The sequence below is a fragment of the Phaseolus vulgaris genome, chromosome 8 (genome assembly GCF_000499845.2).
Source record: "Phaseolus vulgaris cultivar G19833 chromosome 8, P. vulgaris v2.0, whole genome shotgun sequence".
NCBI classification, from domain to species: Eukaryota; Viridiplantae; Streptophyta; class Magnoliopsida; order Fabales; family Fabaceae; genus Phaseolus; species Phaseolus vulgaris.
Genome location: NC_023752.2, coordinates 59133249 through 59153675, shown reverse-complemented (window position 1 = coordinate 59153675; position 20427 = coordinate 59133249). Strand labels below are relative to the sequence as shown.

Genomic DNA, 20427 nt, shown 5'->3' with positions numbered 1-20427 from the left:
ACCACACAGAGAGTCTACATCTATAAATTAAATAAATGGGAGGTGAAAATAAATATAAATATAATTAAGTATGCAGGTAAGGCAATTTAATAATAGTAACGAAGAGTAAAGGTCTCTTCAGTGCATCTGACACTGCCCTATAAGTACATTCTGCTTCTTGACCATTCAAACCCCACCAAAAACAAAAAAATGGCGGGAAAATTTGGTGTTATTAGAACATTGGGCGCCTTTTCCCTTCCTCTTCCTCTTCCTCCTCTTCTATATAAACCCTACCCTCCATTTCAACCTCCTTCATCAATTCTAACCGTTCAAAGTCATCGCCTTGTTTCTATAATGGCTCAACCTCAACCAGAGACTCACGCCACCAACGGCTCCTGCCAGCCATCGCCCAAAATCCCAAAACTCCACCAAAACGACGACGTTTCCTCGACCCCTCCCTTTCTACGCGTCAAAAAGCTCTCCGACAAGGCCGTTTTGCCCTCCAGGGCTTCCCCTCTCTCCGCCGGTTACGATCTCTCTAGGTATACCTTTAAACTACGCTCTCTCTTTCACTATTTTAATTAACTAGTCATTGAAAGATTATGAGATGACATTTTGATAGCGCCGTGGAGACGAAGGTGCCGGCCAGAGGAAAGGCTCTGGTAGCCACTGACATCAGCATCGCGATTCCAGAAGGGACCTACGCGCGCGTTGGTAACTTTCTCTCCGTTTAAGGCCTTTTACAATTTTTATAGCCTTTATCTTTTCGGTTTGAGTTAAACTGTGTTTGATTACAGCTCCACGATCCGGGTTGGCATGGAAGCACTCGATCGACGTGGGTGCTGGGGTGATTGACGCGGATTACAGGGGCCCGGTTGGTGTGATACTGTTCAACCATTCGGATGTTGATTTTGAAGTGAAGGTTGGAGACAGGGTTGCGCAACTCATCATTGAGAAGATTGTGACTCCGAGTGTTACCGAGGTTGAAGATTTGGACGAAACTTTGAGAGGTGAAGGTGGGTTTGGATCCACTGGGGTTTGATTTGTTATGCTCTGTTGGTTGTTTTGTAGAGCGGTTGGTGGGGCTGGAAACGGATTAACTCCTCTTTAGGTATTATCTATGGATGTTATCAGACATTATATGTGTAGATGCTTTCTGTCTTCTAAACCATGGTTATTATAAAAAGAAGTTAAAATTCCGTAACCAAGATTTTCGGAGGAAATTTTGCAAATGCCAGTTCTAGGTTTAAACGCAGTCAAAGTTTTTTTTTTTGGGAAGGTTTTCAGAATTGGGAAAACTTGTTTTCGAATTTCTTGATTGCAGAATTGCTTTGACGAGTATATGTTAATAACTTGGAGAATACTCAACATAAATTTAACATATGGACATTGATTTGAGTTAACCTTCATAGTTTTTGAGCTATAAACTAAAGGAAATCTTGTATATGATAGACCTCACTATTATTCTAGTAGTTTCTTAAAGCTTTTATTAGTTGTATTCAAGTTCTTTTTCTAGTTAGTGTTCCAATTCTGTCCAAGTCATGGATAGAGTATTGAGTTGGAGAAGTTTCTTTAATTGACTTATTAGATGCTTAAGCGGTTTTAATCTCCTCTTTCACATCATCTTTGGGACTAATTGGGCTGTTATGTCAGCACTTTCAGAAGACTGCTTGATAAGAACTTTTCCGTAAGGTTATTTCGGAACAAGATTTTTGAAGGTTTCTAAAAACTTTATAGAAAGGACATTCTAAAAGGTTTCAAATTTTAGTGTTTTCGGACCAAATATTTTGTAAACGTTATTCTAGATTATGTACTGTAGATGATATCCAGAATTCTCACTTTGAAATATATTTTACAAGGATGTTTTCAGAACGTTTTATGCTAAAGCTTCTTAATACACATGGAAAACCTTTTCGGAAAATTGTAAAAATAAAAAATCGTTTTCGTCAGAAAGATGCATAAAGAAATAATCGGATGAAGCCAACACATGGCCCATAACTCATTTTATTTTTCCCTATTAAATTGCTTTTAAAATTTAACTGGGTTAGTCTGAAGCCCAATAAAAAAACATTAGAAATTAAAGGAGTTGATTGGGTTTTACATTTTACACCCTCATGAATTTAAACCCCACCCTCTTGAGGGATGAAATGGCAAAGTTGCCATTGTGTATTTTAGAACGTATTTTTTAATATGATAATATAAAATGTAATAAACACATTTTGAATTTTATAATCTGTAATGTATTTTTTTTATGTGAAAATACCTTTGAAATGTTAATTTAGAATGTAATAGTGTTTGCATATTTAGAAAGACATTTTTTATCTAAAAATATATTTTAAATAATTTAGAACATATTATTATATTTTGAAAATAAGAAGTATAAATAAAGTTAATTGTTTACAAGATTAATATATGTGCGTGTAATTCTTAATATATGAGTAAAGAGTTGTTGAGGCAACTCATTCTATGTATAATAATATGTAGACCACGTTTAATGTTTGTATGAAACAATATTTTACAATTTCACCTTCACTAGTTTTAATCATATAATGCAATGGGTAAATATCTATAATATATGAATGTAAACACACTAAAATATACATTAGAAAAATATATCTAAACAAAACGATCAATGCATACTAACATCTATTTGAGACTTACTTTGTAATGAAACTTAGTCTGGTCTACCTAGCTGGAACTGCATTTATGGCTATGCTACCGAGTGAAGACTATGAGTACATATGAAATTACACAACCACAATGCTCACCAATCATCATCACCCATCAGTTACACTAACCACTACTTCTGACCAGTGCAAGCCACCATAAATGGTATAAATATAAAAATACTTCAAAATAAAAAATATTGTTCTCCACATTTGAAGTAAAATAGTCATTTAAAATTATATGGGTACAGGTTAACATTCATGAGTTACTGAATGCAAAACCCAGTTGATTTTTGTCTGACAAAAAGCTGATTTGCTCTTCCCTTTATGCTCACTAAACTTATTCCATTTTTGTAGTTTTTTGAAATGTGAATGATGTTCCACAGAGAAATTTCTCTTGTATTATGATACAGTTAAAAAACTAATTTTAAAAAACTAAAAAAGTTAACACTTTTTACAACTAAATTCTAGAAGTGTTAAAATTTAAACCTCTAGAAACTTAGTTTATGAGGTCAGAGGCTACTTTTTATTGTCTTCTTCACTTTGATTGAATTCTCCAATTTACACACCATTTATGGGACTCAATACTTTCCACAAAAGGGAAGAAAAAAAAAATAACAACTTCGAATTCCAAGGCCACTAATGATAAATTTTAATTTTAACCCAATTTTTGTCAAAGTCACCAAAACCTTTGAGAAAGTGTATATAAAGCATTTATATAAACTTTAAATAAACTATATACAAAGTAATTGATCACTTTTTAATTTAATTAATATATAAAATATAAAGAACATATTATAAAAATACAAAATTAATAACTAAAGAATTAAATTTTAATTTTATTATTTAATTATTATTGTATATTTATGTGTGTATATAATTTTATAAAAAATAATATTAAAATAATGATGATGATTGTTTTCAAATAAAAAATTATATAGTAATTTTTAATTATTTTATTAAATAAAGTAAAATTATCTAAAAAGTAGTTAACAAGTAAGATATTCCTTTTTTGTACAGTGATATAAATAATTTTATTTCTATTATAATAAGTTACAGTGTAAAAATATATTATTTATTCTAATTTTGAAATTTAAATTGAATAAAAAATAAGGAAAAAAAGGGCAGTTTAAATTTTATTTTTTATAATTAAATTTTCTTTTCTTTATCCTGCAATCATATCCAAACCATAAGTGGTATCACTTTGGGAAAGACTGGGAGATAAAGTAGTAGAGAGCTGCAATTATGAGTATATTATGTAGCAATAATTTATTTATTATATTTATAATAGATTTTACTTTTTATTAAAGGAATGTGATAGCCTTTTATTGGTACTTGACATCTCAATTCAAGAAAAAATAGTTCATCAAACTTTTCCACTGCCACTAATATCAGTTTATGACCTTCTTTTCCAAACTTTAACTTCATTTCAATAATGTTGAAACCAATGCTGAATCAAGTTTTTCTTTTGCGTGTGTTAGTGAACAAAGTTCCACATGCTTATTAATTACTCATTAATAATCCCTAACAATTATGATGAAGCGTTTATTTAAAGCCATAGTTACTACATTTCAATTAAAATGTATACTAAATTAAAAAAATTTGGTAAAAATTGAGAGTATTTTGAAACAGCAGTGGTATATAAAATGAATAGAAGAAGATGCATATGAACATGTGAGTGAGTGTGAACATTCTTGTTGAAGGCCCAAATACCAACAATAATCCAAACGAATATAGCCGTTGCTCATTTTTTAACCGTTTAATACAAAAAAAACTGGCAACTTTCTAGGTTTACACTGTTCCTTTATTAATCCGTTATCATGCGAATTTGAATCCTGAGAGAGAAGACAAACACAACATGTTACGTTGGAGATACCCATCTGGCATATGTACCAAAGATCCAAATTGTTTTGCAAATTATTTAGTTATTTCAGAAAAAGCTAACAAATTGAAGGTTTTGTCTCAGTGGGGTCATCTGGGTCACAACAAATTTGAATTTTTTTCCTCTATCTTTCATTTTCCCCTTAGTATTAAAGTTAATAAAAAATGATTCTTGGAGAACGTTCACTTTCCACGAGCCACAACCTTTGTTGTTCTAATTGAAATTCAAATCTTCTTAAACTCCTTTTTCTCTCTTATTGGGGTGCCCCTGTTCCTTTGTTTCTTCGAATTCTATCTCACTCTCTTTGTCATTTACCACTCTTTCTCTAGCCCCTATGGGTACATGTTTGAGCAAGAAGAATGGGTCCTCCTCTACTTCATCCAACACAGTTTCTCATTCTGAGAACTGTGTCAGTGTCACCTTGTCCAAACCCACTGACCCGGAGGTGAGCCTCAAGAAGAAGACACTGCAAGAGAAACATGACCCTGAAGCAGCACCACAAGATGAAGGTGAAGTGAGGAAAGAGGTATTCATCATCAAACACAGGAAGAGCCATGATGATAGGGAAAGAACAACAACCTCCAAATCCCCACCTTTTGTTGTTCAGTCACCAGCACCACAACAAGGTGATGGGGCCTCCTCCAGCAATGAAGAATCAATGGTTAACAAGTTTGCGCCTTCCACTCCAAACGTTGGTTTGGGAGTGAGGACTTCAAGCTGCACCAAAGAAGAGGTGGATGCAATTCTGATCCAGTGTGGGAGGCTCAGCAGAAGCAGCTCTTGTAGAAAGTACTCAGGCTCTAAGAGAAGTTTTGATTTTGATAACTGTGACAATGACACACCTTCTGCTGAGGATGACCAAAGGAGAGCCAAGGGCAGTGGCAGTGAGGAGAACGATGTGGCAGCGGAGAGCCGCCGCCACCGCCAGTCCCCCAGGCGTTCTCAGGGAAGGAGAAGAACCCCAAGTAGGGAAAGAGACCAATCCACTGGCAAAGAAAGAAGATTGAGTAGGTCTCCTGGTAGAAGATCATCTGACACTTCTGCAAATGCAAGCAACAACAATGCAAGTTCTAGGCCTGGGAAAATGGTGTCCGTTCCCCCCACTGTTTCCTCTTTGGCTATGGATAAGAGTAACAATTGTGGTGGAGAATCTGGCACCAAGAGGATCACTGTTAAGAGAAATGTTGGAGATGTTGGCTCAAGGGGTGCCGCATCACCACGTACTCAGTCTCCTGCAAGAGTTAATGGGAATGTGGCAAGTGCTAGAGTGTTGAGTGAGAATCAGCAGCACCAACAACCCTCTCTTAGCCGTAATAACTCCTCAAGGAAAGCAGAACAATCTCCTTACAGAAGAAACCCTCTTAGTGAGGTTGATAATAACAGCAAGGTACAACAAAACAAGCCCAAAACTGAAGCAGAAGCCATGCAGGTAATCACTTGGTATCTGGAAAGAATTGTGTTATTGTTGTGATTGAGCTTTTATGCCATTGGGTTAAATGAGGAATGTTGATTTGTTTTCATGATTAGTTGTAAATTGTAATCATTATTACCTTTCCTATTTATTAATTTAACTATGGAAGATTCAAAAATTGGCCTGGTTTCGGTAATTTTCTAGTTACTATGGTATTAAGATGATGTTTTGCCATTCCCACTGCAGAAACCAAATGGCAGAGTTGCACTGGAGAAGGGTGTGACTGTGAATTGCAAGACAAAGGAGCACCATGAGGACGTGTCTTTAGACAGTGCTGTGGTGAAGACAACGGTGGCGTCATCAGGGGTTGACAACCTTAAACCCCAAGGTTTAACAAGAAGCAGATCTTCTAGAAGATCTAGAGACCTAGACATCAATCCTGAATCTGTGGTGAATGTGAATCCTACACATTCCTATGCCTCCCTACTGCTTGAGGACATCCAGAACTTCCATCAAAAGAACACACCACAACAACCTTCTTCTACATCTCTCCCAGCTTGTCTAACCAAGGCTTGCTCTATCATTGAAGCTGTTGGCGATCTCAGCTACACCACCAGCTCCAATTTCTCCGGTGCCTTCTCTGAGGACAGAAAAAGTCCATCCACTCAACAATCTTTCAGGAATGGGTACTACGGAAAGAAAGTGCAAGGTTCCAAGGACCCTTTTGTGGAATCTGAGGTAGATGTTGGTGATGATGTGATGGAACCGAGTTTGCACAAGTATGTGACGGTGAAGAGGGGTAGTGCGGTAGTTGACATGGATGACCAAGAGTCTTCAGGAAGCAACAGCTTCACTGTGAGCAGCAGTGGCCAACATCACTGGGGGGCCATTTCTTGCTCTTCATGGGAACCAAACTCTGCTGACTCAACAGATAGCTGGACTTCAAGATTGAGCTCAAGAGAAGAGGGACAGAAAAGTTTGGAATGTAAAGTGTCCTCTGATATCAAGAAGAAGAAGAATTTGAATAGCAAAAGAACAGACTGTGATCACGAACACAGCAGTGGCATTGGACGTGGCAGGCTTGGTTCTGATAAGGGTGTGTGTGTGTGATGATGATAATGCATGAATTCCACCTTTTTGTGTTGTATCTTAGATGTTCAACGAGGTTGACATTTCTGATGTTTTGAGTTGCATACTCGCAACTATTTTTACTTGATTCATCAAGGCCAATTCAAGTTGATCTCTCTTCTGTTTATGAACAATTTGTGTGATTGCTCCTGAACTTGTGTTATGGCAGCATTATATCATGCTCTTCGTTTCTTCAAATACACAGAGGGAAGATTACAAACACCATTTGTGTATCAACCATAATTAAAAGTGACTGCTCAAACTCTATTCATTTGTTACATAAACTTAAATCAATGTTTCAAAGATTTAGAACTTAGTTGAACCAATGATAATACAAAACTATATTTTACTCATAAAAAATCTTTTCTTCCCCTTTGTGTTGCTTTTCCTTGCCTTCTAATGTCATCATCCATTGCACATTTCAATTCAAACTATTAACTAATTATTTAACTTCAAGTATTTTATTTCATTAACAAAAAAATAAAAAGTAGAGTTCTGTAAATTACAAAGAGTTGCAGAGATTTTCTTTCCAGTGATAATAATGATGTAATATTGAACTGTATGTACATTGATTTCGTATCAACTTTTTAATAATAATAGTAATTAAAATTTAAAGGCATGGCTTTGACTTGGTCTTTTCAACAGACGCGTATCTAGGGCAAAACAACTTTTGTTGTTAAAATTACCCAAGGAAACGTTTTACTTGTAAGCAAAAAAAGATATATTCTAGAGACTTAAGACTTTTAGAAGGATATTTTTTTTAGCTTTTCGTTAAAGTCAAGGAAGACCCTAAAACAAAACTATAATTTGTTAATTGTAAATATTAAATATTACAAAACTAATTTTTTCTTAATTTACGTTGGATTTCTAATACATCTTCTTCTTATAAAATTGATTTATAAGGTGAATCCTATGAAGCTCAAACACTCTTATTAAATGGCATGTCGGTGTCCGATACTCGTATGACACCTGTAGGACATGTATCCGTGAAGTGTCCAATTCAAAGAGTATTTGTTAGATTTCTGACAATTCTAGTACGGTTCTAACACAATTTAAAAAAAGAAAAAATACATTAATTTTCTAAAATTCAAACTTTATTGTATAAATTGTTATTATGATTATAAGAATAAGAAACAAATCTTTGTGAACCAGTCATGAAAAACATCTTTCTGCTCCAAAAAGTATTCTGGAACATACTTGTGCACATAAATCTTTATTGTCAATTTATATAATATATAAATTCGTGTCCTACATTTTAGAGATTTTACAGATTTTACGTATATTAGTATCTCCGTGTGAGTGTTCTGTGCTACCTAGGGGTGAACCTATTTATATGTTGTAAATGAATTTTTGTTTCATTTAAATATTTAGATTATTGTGGATTAGTTGTGACATTTATTCGTTATGATAAAATAGTTTATATGCTAAAGAATTATTATCGTACAAGTCATCAAAGAAGATTATAATACTAATTTTGTGTGACATTTAATATTTATTATATTGATGTGGGTTTGCTAACCTACTCACCAAGCTATTAAGGTGGCTGAATTGTTTGGGCGATATTTTAACAGAAAGATGATACAAATTATTGGGTAATGGAATAAAAGATTATTAATTATCATGTTCCGTTTCAAACTGTAAAATAAAATTAAAAAATGCCTTATAATTAAATAAGGAATGGTTTGGCATAATAATTTAGTGCCTTCAATTTAAAATTTGCACTTCTTTAAATCTGGAATAAACAATAAAATAACTAAAAACCCTATTAACTAATCCTTTTGGTTATTTTTTAATTATTCATAAAACATTGTTTTTAAATGTTTAAGATACAAAAAATACGTAACAAAACATAATACTGTAATTAACGAACCAAATTATATTATAAGTACTACCAGCATTCTGTAAAACAAACGTGATTAAAGTAGAACTAAAAATTAATTATATAAATGTCAATATTATTAAAAAAATTAGAAAAACACATTTTTAAAAAAAAAAAACTTAGTAGTAGTTATATTAATATTTTAATATCGCATCTCCACGTGTTTGTCCATACTAATTCCCAGAGACTTTCCTTTCGTTTGACAAATATTCTCATATAGCTGAAATTTGTTGAAAAAATTTCAGTATTGCTAATAATATGTAATATTTTAGTAAATCAACGTTCTTATTAGAGTTCAATTTTTTATTATGTGCCTGATTTAACACGCTATTTATTTTTTCAAACAGCTATCTCTTAAAACATAATAACTTTTAAAAGATTCTAATGGAACTTTAATCCCTTTCTCTTTCCATAGAAGAAAATTCTAAGACGAAAAGATATTTATTAGACGTGTGGTAGTTTTTAAAATTACCAACCTAATCACACTTAATAATATATTATAAGCACCTTGTTATTTCAAAATAATAAAATGCATATAAATTAAGTAGAAGATATAAAAGATCGTAAGAGAAAACAATGTGATCCATAGATTGCAAATAATTATTATAATTTTTTCTGTTGCATCATTTTCATATTTGTTTTTCTTTATACCCTCAAATTTTTTGGTGTAGCCGTTTAGGTTGAAGTGTTTGGTAGAATTTTGATGTCACGGAGAATTGACCTACAAAGGAAAATGGTGTAGAAAGCATAATAACACGGTTACGTCATGCAAATGAGAAACCAAGAAGTTAAAGAAAGAACCTTCGGCGGCTTTATTTCTTATTTCTATAAGGACACAAACATTGAACATTAACCTTAACATGATATAAGAAAGAAGTTATTGGTTTGAACAGTGTTAAAATTGATTTATGTGTGATGTGAATGAGAACAAAGTTCACTCTAAAAGATAAATATGAAGTCACACTTTTGGCCATTGGAGTCATCAATGGGAAGCTTCAAGGATTCAAACTGTTCTTTATAATCCATGACTTGCTCAAAACGTGTTTGTGTCAACCTTTGCTTCTGTTTGTGTGTGTATATATATATATATACATATTTATTCCAAACAGAAGGTAAAAGAAACCAACCAAACCAACCTCAAGCACAACTTCATTGTGAGATTGTCCTAAACCAGATCAAGATGGCTGCAGACCCTCAGAAAATTCACCCTGTCCATGATGTTGAGGCACCAAACCAGCCTTCAGCACCCTTGGTGCCAAGAAGCATGTCTAAATCTGATGCAGGTGATCCAGAGAGAGGAGTGCAACAACAACAACAACATCCTCCACAGCACACCATTCCTGTGATGCATTCAAGGCCACCAAAGAAAAGAAGAAGCTGCTGCTGCAGGTTTTTCTGTTGGTTGATAAGCATATTGCTGATTCTGATTGTGGCCATTGCCATCACAGTTGGGATATTATACCTTGTGTTCAGACCAAAGGTTCCAAAGTACTCAGTGGATGAGCTCAGAGTCACACAGTTTGATACCTCTGACAACAACAGTTTATCTGCCACTTTCAACTTGACAATCACTGCCAGAAACCCTAACAAGAAGATTGGAATATACTATGAAGGTGGCAGCCACATAAGTTCTTGGTACGAGGACACAAAACTATGTGAAGGGTCTTTACCAAAGTTCTACCAAGGTCACCGCAACACCACAGTGCTTAGCATCCCTCTCACTGGCCAAACACAAGATGCTACTGGCCTGCAAAGTAGCCTTCAGCAGCAGCTGCAGGAAACTGGAAATGTGCCCCTCAATTTGAAGGTGAACCAGCCTGTGAGGATCAAGCTTGGGAAGTTGAAACTGTTCACAATCAAGTTCAGGATTAGGTGCAACATTGTGGTGGACAACCTTACTGCTAATAGTTCTATTAGAATTCAGAGCAGTAGTTGTAAATTCAGGTTTAGGCTGTGATTTTTATTATTACTATTTAATTTGTTTTATTTCTTTTGTGTTCTTTCATTGGGATTTCTCTTTTGGTGGATTTTTGTTTCCACCACCACTTCGAGATACTGTTCTTGTATTTTTATTCTGGGTTTTCACCCACTTCACTTACACATTATATCTATAGTATACGTTGATATTCTATATTTTTAGTACCAAAAATCGTTAAACTTTTATTCATTGAATCTGGACCCACATGACACGATTGCTTACAATTTTTTGGATATTTTTTTTTGTTTGTCTTTGTAAAATTAAAATAAAACGTAAATTGATAACGCTGATTTATAAGGTCTGGTCAGTTTTAGGATGCATAGTTAATCTTATACTCAAATGGTTTTCATCTCCTTGGCTCAAAGAAGATTTTTTTGAACAATGACTAACACAATTCTGCACTATGTTTTAAAATCCAAACTTTAGTTAATCCAAAAGCACTACTAAAACAATAACGCGTTATAAATATTAATAGTGAATAGCTTAAGGCTGCAAAACTTGGTCAAAAGGGAATTAATGAAAAAGACGCTTATATTATAGACCTATGCTATTATTTAGTCTTATTAGTATAGATTGCGTTATTGTTCGATTAGCATTTTTTTATCAACCAAAGTAGTGATTACCAAAACGAATAAAATATATATATAACTTATATGATAATTTATGAATGAATAACTGCGAAAAAGCTTTACAACATAAATAAATTTCAATCAAATTCAACAAATACAATCCTCATGGTTAAACTCGCAGAATTATTATTCTCACTTTTTTTTTCACGTTTAACTAGATGCAGTTCTTCTAATCTCACTTCTCCTATAAGCAGGCACCAAAAAAAATAGGAAAGGTGCAACAACATGCTGTGACACAGCAATGAGATAAATATGATTTACACAGTGTTTAGGATTACCATACAAAGTTTAATTAGAAAAATGTGATTTATATCAACACACCACAGGTATTCACTATCCAAGAGAAAGACATGGTCATCTCACTCATCTGAAATATGAACTCTTGGTTTACTTCATAATGCTAACAAGGGAAACTAGATAGATCCTTCAAGAGGCCTCTCAAAGATAAGAGGAAGAGTGTCACCATAGACGGCCAATAACCTCTCTCTATTCTCAATCAAAACGCAGACAATTGAACATCAAGTGTGCAGAATCTTTGATGCCACTTCTTTGGAGACATCCCTGCTATAGCATTTCACCATGCCCACATCAGAGGAAAAAAAGGCACAGTAACATAATATATTAGGAGTGTTAGAAAGAAAGTATTAAAGAGTATTGCTAACAATCCTCTATTATTATTTAACCAAGTACTACACATCTGGAAAAAGCAAAAGACCAAATAAATTATGAATCATTAATTTAATTTCATGTATTCAACCGTACATCCCTGCTATAGCATTTCACCATGCCCACATCAGAGGAAAAAAAGGCACAGTAACATAATATATTAGGAGTGTTAGAAAGAAAGTATTAAAGAGTATTGCTAACAATCCTCTATTATTATTTAACCAAGTACTACACATCTGGAAAAAGCAAAAGACCAAATAAATTATGAATCATTAATTTAATTTCATGTATTCAACCGTACATATATTTACATTCAATCTATTTCTTGCATAAGGCCTAAAAGCAACTGATAGAATACTCAATCAAAATGGATAAATGACCTAGCTAAATAGTGCACCAATCTTTCTTTTATGTTCTTGCTCGGCAATGCAAAATAAATATCTTTATTCTTGTATCTGTGTAATGCCAAGTGGTGTTATACTTCCAGCATTTATCACATCAGACCCTTGTCACATTACTGGTTAAAAGTTTCATCATTACCTTCATGAAGAAAGAATGCTACGAAGAGAACCAACAGTGCCTCGTGAACCACCTGTGCCTCGTTTCCTTGTCTAGAACAGGACATGTAAAACATTAAGGTAGATTACTCAATAAGATTAAGTATGGACCATATCTCTCTCTCTCTCTTGGGGGTATGGGAAGAGTATTAGACTCACCTTCTCATTATTAAATAGGTCATCTGCGACAGCTTCCATTTTCTTTCGCCTTTTTTCCTCCTTCACTAACTCAGACATTTCGTCATCCCCGCAGTCAGAATCCCTGTGGAAGAAAAAAATGAAATATTAAATAACCTAATGAAGCATAGACTAGCGAATTTTTTGTTCAAAATAATATCAGATTTAGTATTATTCTCACTTGTATGGATATTTTGCAAATGGAACAAGATTGTCAAAGCTATTACCAGATTGAGTGTGTGCCTGAAATTCCATTTAAAAGAAAACTGGTCAGGGTAGGCACAGGTTTCATGAACCATGACATTAATAATATATGTTAAAATTTAATATTTGACATTCCATAAAGCAACAAGATTTGTAGGTATTTAGATGTCAAGATAAAATTCAATTACAAAAACCAAAATATGTTTGGTTTCAATTTTCTGCTATAAGCACGTTTTTAAGCAAGATATGGTATCAAAACTACATACCTTTCTGAAACATTTAAAATTTGGAAAACTGCTGTCTGGTGCAGTGCTTACGCTACTCCGTATGTTTGTATCTCGAACAATTAAATGTTGGCTATAAACAACATCTGAATTTCCAGTTTCATTATCATCAACCTTGTCTTTCTTTACTTTGACACCAACATTATCGTTACTGAAGCTGGTAGCATGTGATCTGACAGAAGCACCATCCAAGGATGTTTCTGTTTTTGCACGTTTAATGTCATGCAATCTGGTTAAAACATCATCTGAGGATGCCTCTATACTATCATGTTTTCTCTTATCCAAAGTGCAAGAATCATCATATATTTCTTCTGTTTTTCCACATTTTACATTATTGTCGTTGCTTAATGCCTCAGTTGAGCGCGCTGATGTGGCTGTTTCAACTTCAGTATCTGAATCTGCTACAATTGTCTCATCTGTAGAGCATGAAGACGAAACAAGTACTGCAACAACACAGAGCTTGTTATTGTAAACTGAAGTACAAATTTATTTGAGATAACATGCTGATTTACTGATAAGCTAATTTACATCCCTACAATTAGGGATTATATTGTATAATCTCGTATTTAGTTAGTTGATTTATTCCCTGTAATTAGAAATTTAATTTCGGATTGTGCCATGGTTCTTCAATAAAATGTAATAATATGTAAGTGTGTGCACATGTTGAGGTGATCAACCAATTAAGAAATCAAGATGGTTCTTATATTTCCAAGTGCCCATGTCAATACTACAAATGTGTTAATTTTTGTTACTTGGTTTCATGAATAAGAGACTTTGATTAATAAAAAACCTAGCAGAGATGCCAGATGGAAGATGCAAATTGAAATGGGCTATTTCTTTAAAAGTTGGCAATGCCATAACGCTATTTCTCCCCCTCCCCCCTTTCTTAGACCCAAGTCACACTTATAAATAAATCATGAAGAAGCGATAACAGAATCATTAGTTTGATAATCTAGACATTTCACCCTAGACAATAATGCAATAAATAAATGGAAGTTGCCTTCTGTGAAACATTGAATCTTCTGTATGCATAAAACAGCATACAGATAACAAAACTTATTATTAGTACCACCAAACCAAAATTAATTTGTAAGCCAATTGAACAGCAATGTCTTTCTTGTAGTCAATTTCACCCTCCTTTTTTTCAATTTCATCCCCCTTTAGTGGAATTCGAGTCTCACAATTTTACACTCAGCAGCAGCAAACACAGGTATAAGAAAGCGAAGAAAAGCAGTAGTAATTTTGAAATATTTACTGATTTGGGTTCTTTATTTATGGAGAGAAAAACAAAGTTTTGGACCGTGCAAATAATTACTTGAGATATAGAGAATACTTACTGCATGGTGATTTAAAGGTAGACAGATCTAGCTGTCCACTGAAAGCAGCACAAAGTATATCCATCTCACTAACTCTAAGCAAGGAACTCAGTTTATCAAAAAGATTAGTCTTGCATGCTGGTCCTTCTGGGATGACACAAACCACACGATTATCCTCTCCGTAATTTGAAGCCTACAAGAAACAAGTGAGAATCCCAATACTGAAGTACATAACTTTTATCCAGAGATAATCTGCCTGAGAATAAGTCTAGTGTCTAAAACAGAGAAATCAGAGTTGCTGACTAAGAACTTGAACTCTTTTGCTATTCAACGATGACTATCTTTCTAACTCTGGATAATAATAGAGAAGCGGAGATAGTCACAACAACAATAGACTTATTCAACTAGATGAAGTCAAGTGTGTGGATCATACAATTTCATCAAACTTGGTTAAAAATCAAATTCTCAGATATAAATCACCATGAAATCCATTTTAATAATTTTCTAAAATTTCCTTTTTGTTTTTTTACCTCTATTCACAGGGTAAAAGTCATACAAACTACTCCCCTCACTAGTGCCAATAATGGGTTTTTTTTCATGTGTCTAAACCACCTTAACCGATTTTCTATAATCTTCACTACAATTCATGTATTTCTTGCGTAGCCCTATATCTTAACACTCTCATTTTTACAACTCTTCACTTTTTTTTTCCTTTTGTTGTTCCTTTAAAATTCCACATTTACTACCATATAGAATATAGCTTGTTGTATACTATTATAGTTAAACCATAAAACTTCCCTTTGAGCTTCATATGCAATTTGCAGTCACAAATAACCCATGATGTATTTATGCATTTTAACCACCTAGCTTATATTCTATGTGTGTTATCTTCATTAATTACCCATCATTTTGTGATATTGAACTGATATAGTTAACTCAGAACCTGTAATGACATCAATTTTCCCCCCTACATCAATTCTATCCTGTTCTTTTCTAAAATTGCAGTACAACTCCGTATTATTCATATACCCCTTTGATTTCAACATGTACCAAAACCTCAATTTTAATTTTATGTCTACCATTAATTCCTTAATCAAAACTATATCACTTACACACAAAAATTCATAAATGGAAAAGAAAGAAATGAAATACATACTTGACTATTTGAACAAAAATCTCCAGCGGAAACAACTTTTGCACCAGCCACCTCCAATAAAGATTTTAGCTGATCCCGAAATTTATACTGCAAGCAGGAAGAAGAATTAAGATAATAATATTGTCAAGACGAGCTATGCTTCAAAAATATCAAGATGTTTCCATCTTATAGTTTCAAAAACACTGCATATTTATATATGAACATTAAAAAAAGTTCCAAGAATAAAGTGCAGAAAATGTATCAGCATATTTATTTAAAAAGGGAAATCTCAAAACTAGCTAGTACTATAATACTTAAGTTGGGTTTAGAGTGAGCATAAAAGACTTTGAATAACAAGTACCAAATGCTCAGATTCCAACAAAAATGTGTATCCTTTCATGCAATCTTCACGCGACCTGGGGTCAGCAATTTTAATAGATTCTCCGTCCACTGACACTGTTGGAATATATCTGCTTGAGAAAGAATAGGGAATAGAGAAGAAAAAGTAAGCTTCTTTAGTTAGCTTATCTGGGGTCAAGAACATGGAATATAAAGCTAGCATAACCAAACTCCAAAGTCAAAGCAATACTTACGAATGACAGCTAGGAATTTCGGTGCTGATATTCTTTTCTGCAAAAAACTACAAGGAATGGAACAAACAGTCACAGGTTAAACTTCAAACACGAGAAAAATTCCTCTACTGGTTGCAGACTAAATCATTCAATCGAATCTCACACTTCAAGACTATAATTAATGTTTATGCTTGATGATTTGTTATGATAAATGAATTTGATCAATTCTATGGTTTTGCCTATAAGCAACAATTAATACCATTATCATAGGCCAGCACTCGGAATACAAATTCTGGCATACAGTTCAGGGTATATGCTTCTAACAAACACAATAACTAGTGAACATGTAAAATGTACTCTCAGTGCACTAATCTAACCTTTTAAGTAGACTAGATCATGAGACTCTTATGTCAAGATAAAGGTCCACAAGCTACATGAAAAATTATGATTATGAACTTATGGTTGTAACTTAATTTTGAATTGAATTTTAGTAAATCATCCTGACAATTTAAGAAGGTAACTGACATCTAAATATATTATTGCTGTGTAATCTATAAAAGAATCTTCCAGCATTATCCATTACATCAGCTCTCCTTTTACATAACCTATTCTATTGTTGAACAATGCTATGTAAATCTTAAAAGATTTTAAAAGGACATGTTAAGAAATATTAAAACAATAAAACAAAAAATTCAAATATGACAAGTATGTAAGAAACTAACCTTCATGCCATCAAACTGTGAATGCACACGATCACTTGAATGTAAAATATTAATGAAAAGTTAAGAACAAATATGCAAACCTAAACGCTTATATACCTCAAGCCAATTTTGGAGAACACAAGATTTTTTTGCCACAACAGCATCAACAAGATCCTTCTTCAACGGCATGAGTTGATCTACCAGCACATGTGTGCACCCTTCACCTAAGGTATGAGTAAAACTAGCACCTACATTGAATGTATAAGTTGGTCAATATTCAGCATTCACATGAAAACAACAGTCTAGTGCTTCCAAAAAATAATTATTCTTCCAGTTTGGAGAGAAAAACATTAAATTTATAACTCAAGTCACAACATAGTGTGAAATTTTTCTGAACAAATTGAGTCTAATACTGCTTATGTAGCAAGATAAAGATTTTTCTGAACTTGTTATAATTTAAATTTACATAATACCAGGTTACCATCAAAGATATGCAAACTCTATTTTTCTCAAAATGATAGCTAATGTTAGTTGAAAGTTGAAACTACCAAAATTTAGGCATTTCATAATATCAAAACTGCACAATTAGAATGGGATAAAATAAAAGGTACATTAATAGTGGCCTTTCAAACCAATGGTCTCTTAAGTTATCACACAATAATACTGCTTCTAGCACAAATTTCCACCAGCTCGGTGTTTATTTCGTTACTAATTGTAAGTAAATGTATTTTAAAGCAATTACACAGCATGCATTCATGAATTATAAGAACTGAAGAACCTTCAGATGTTCTTTCCACCACTGACCAATTGATGAAATTTTCTCTTGAAGATCCACTTTATTTGAGCAACAGATGAAAAAAACGAGGGGTACATGGCAAAACCTGTCAAATTAAATTGTAAAGCTTTTAAGCAGACATAAGATGAAAGACAAATGTTATGAGATTGAATGTACATATACATACAAACTCAAATATAGAAAGGTACTGCAATAGCATTTCAAAATTAAAAGTGAATGACACAAAAGAAATAGAATCAAGTTGAAGGGATAGACATACTTGTAGGTAGCACTACCAGTGCCAAAAGAAACAAGGTCGCCATCCTCTAGTGGCGTTTGCTTGTTTGGTAGCTCATGAACTTTTTTCTTGGGCCCAACATTCTTGCTAATAAATGTCCCATACTTGGAGCAATCTCTAATATGTATACTGGGTGACAAATGAGAACATTCATTTGGTAAAGGATTTACCAGGTTCATTTTATTAACAATTATTTCTGCATGAACCCGAGAAACACCTTTATCTTTAGTGATTATCACATCACAACCTGTAAGAAGTTAGTAGCAAGTTCATACAAAGCATCATTATGATATCCAAAAATTCAATAAAACATAAAAATCATTAGAAGAGAAACTTAAAAATTGTGAATGAAAAATAAAAGGAAGCAAATTGTCATAACAATCCATTCTGAAAAGCCACCAGCATCTCACTTTGCTCTATATGGACAAAACAGTTTTAGCTTTAAAATTTAGTTTACTTTATTTCAGTTGCATGAATTTTAGTCCTGTGAAGAGGAGAGGGAGAGCAAGATGAACATTTGAAGATGTTGTCAGGAAGGATCTTATGATAAATAACATCTCTAAAACCTTGGTCTTTAATTGAGCCGAATGACAACAGACCTCCTCACTTATTGGAATAAGATTTTGTTGTTATTGTTCCGTTGTTATACTTGCTTTTATTACAGTTAATTACCTTCAACTTCACCAGTCCTTTGCTAACAGTTCTGTTATAGTTCCTGAATCTGGACAACGACAGGTATTGCTATAGTTTATGATACAGACTGGAGATCAAAACTATTAAAAGGCATCAGCATAACATTTAATCTGGGGTTAAATGGGGGTTGACTTGGTATAAGAGTCTATGTGATCATGTTGCCAGGAATTTGACCTTTACCACCCTCGTTGTTACTATAAACAAATTGTAAATTCAGCAAATTTTGTTCTTGCAGCACCACGATAGAAATTCGAGGGTCTACATAGAAGAGTAATTGTTTCCTAAAAAATAATCCAAAGTAAACATGCAGATAACCACCCATCAAACTGTAAAGGGTTTTCATGAGCGTGCGTATTAGAAACCCTAGTGGGATAAGCTTTTTGTTATTGTGTGCATGTTAGAGGTAACATTCACTCACAGGCAAGCCCTCATCTTAATAGCGTAAGCCCATCTTCCATATCAGTCTTTGAAAAAAACACTCATACCCAATTTCAATATCTTCACTCTATCAAAGGTAGGCTACTTCACCATGCCAGAAAAGAGTCCCTCGAGGATATCTTTTCAGCATTAGCAATGAAAATCAATCAAACACTTCAGCCACAGATGTCTAGATAATTGTTTAACCATCAAATATGTGCATAAGCCTTCAGTTCTGGAATAAATCACAAGGAACCACAAATTACAGTACCTTTTCGACCAACTTTGTAAATTCCAGTTTTGAAAATATAGTAGTTATCTTCACCTGCCACACAAATTTTCAAAAATAAAAAATACAATAACTGTCTTGGCACACCAATAGTATGTTAACAGAAACAGTCACAGACCTATAAATCCTAGAAAAAAGAAGCAGAAAGAAAAATAAAAGTTTCTTCTAATCATTCAATGACAATGGGTACCTGAAAGAGGATCAACGGGGAAGAGTCCCCACACCATGATTCTTCTTCTTAGTGAAACTCTGAAGCACTGAACAGAGAATGTGGAAAGGGAATAATTGAAAAGGAAGAATTTAAGGTGCTATGCAACGACGTGCCGTTTGTTTGACATCCAAAACGGCACAAAGTCTAGCAAGTTTACAAATAAAACGACGTTATCTGATTTTGTTTAAAATGTTTTTTGCCTTTGAAATATGATTATATTTTGCTTTTGGTCCGAGTAATTTTTATTTTGACTTTCTGTCCCTATAATTTACTTTTACATTTTTAATTTTAATATTTTTATTTAATTTTAATCCTTTAAAATGTATTTTATTATTAATCTTTATTTCTTATCAAATATTTTCCAAACGACTAATTCAAAATGGGAAAAAAATATAAAATTAAAAAAAAATGTTTATCAGGAATAAATTAATATAACAAAAACTGAAATAATCATTTTATAGATATAAAAATATAAAAACTAAAACAAACAACTACATTTCAAAAACTAATATTTTATTTTTTTATAAATAAAATAATGTAGACTTCTTTGATTTAATATATACTATTTCTTATCTTCTCA

The 20427-nt window shown here is 33.3% G+C and overlaps 4 protein-coding genes across 5 annotated transcripts; 3 read left to right on the top strand and 1 right to left on the bottom strand.

The window, feature by feature from the left end:
• Positions 1–174: 174 nt before the first annotated feature.
• Positions 175–1183, top strand: LOC137823604 (deoxyuridine 5'-triphosphate nucleotidohydrolase). Its single transcript, XM_068628809.1, has 3 exons — positions 175–521; positions 602–693; positions 777–1183. Exons 1-3 carry the CDS (start codon positions 190–192, stop codon positions 1019–1021), a joined length of 669 nt encoding a protein of 222 aa, XP_068484910.1. The 5' UTR covers positions 175–189; the 3' UTR covers positions 1022–1183.
• A 3376-nt stretch (positions 1184–4559) lies between these two features.
• Positions 4560–7220, top strand: LOC137823602 (uncharacterized protein At1g65710-like). The gene is made up of 2 exons (XM_068628807.1): positions 4560–5956; positions 6185–7220. Exons 1-2 carry the CDS (start codon positions 4862–4864, stop codon positions 7046–7048), a joined length of 1959 nt encoding a protein of 652 aa, XP_068484908.1. The 5' UTR covers positions 4560–4861; the 3' UTR covers positions 7049–7220.
• Positions 7221–9892: 2672 nt separating this feature from the next.
• On the top strand, positions 9893–11076 carry LOC137825615 (NDR1/HIN1-like protein 6). The gene has a single exon (XM_068631327.1). The coding sequence runs from the start codon at positions 9970–9972 to the stop codon at positions 10900–10902; it is 933 nt and encodes a 310-aa protein (XP_068487428.1). The 5' UTR covers positions 9893–9969; the 3' UTR covers positions 10903–11076.
• A 707-nt stretch (positions 11077–11783) lies between these two features.
• On the bottom strand, positions 11784–20003 carry LOC137825614 (nibrin homolog). 2 transcript variants are annotated; one of them, XM_068631325.1, is made up of 14 exons: positions 19827–20003; positions 19619–19672; positions 18220–18484; positions 17969–18045; positions 17282–17412; positions 16485–16531; positions 16253–16361; positions 15913–15999; positions 14778–14949; positions 13423–13883; positions 13134–13195; positions 12935–13037; positions 12759–12829; positions 11784–12113 (listed from the first exon to the last, which is right to left on the bottom strand). In XM_068631325.1, exons 1-13 carry the CDS (start codon positions 19861–19863, stop codon positions 12761–12763), a joined length of 1674 nt encoding a protein of 557 aa, XP_068487426.1. In that variant the 5' UTR covers positions 19864–20003; the 3' UTR covers positions 11784–12113; positions 12759–12760. The 2 variants fall into 2 exon arrangements, with proteins under 2 accessions (XP_068487426.1, XP_068487427.1); XM_068631326.1 differs by having other exon boundaries at positions 11784–12116; positions 19827–19972.
• Between the last annotated feature and the right edge of the window lie 424 nt (positions 20004–20427).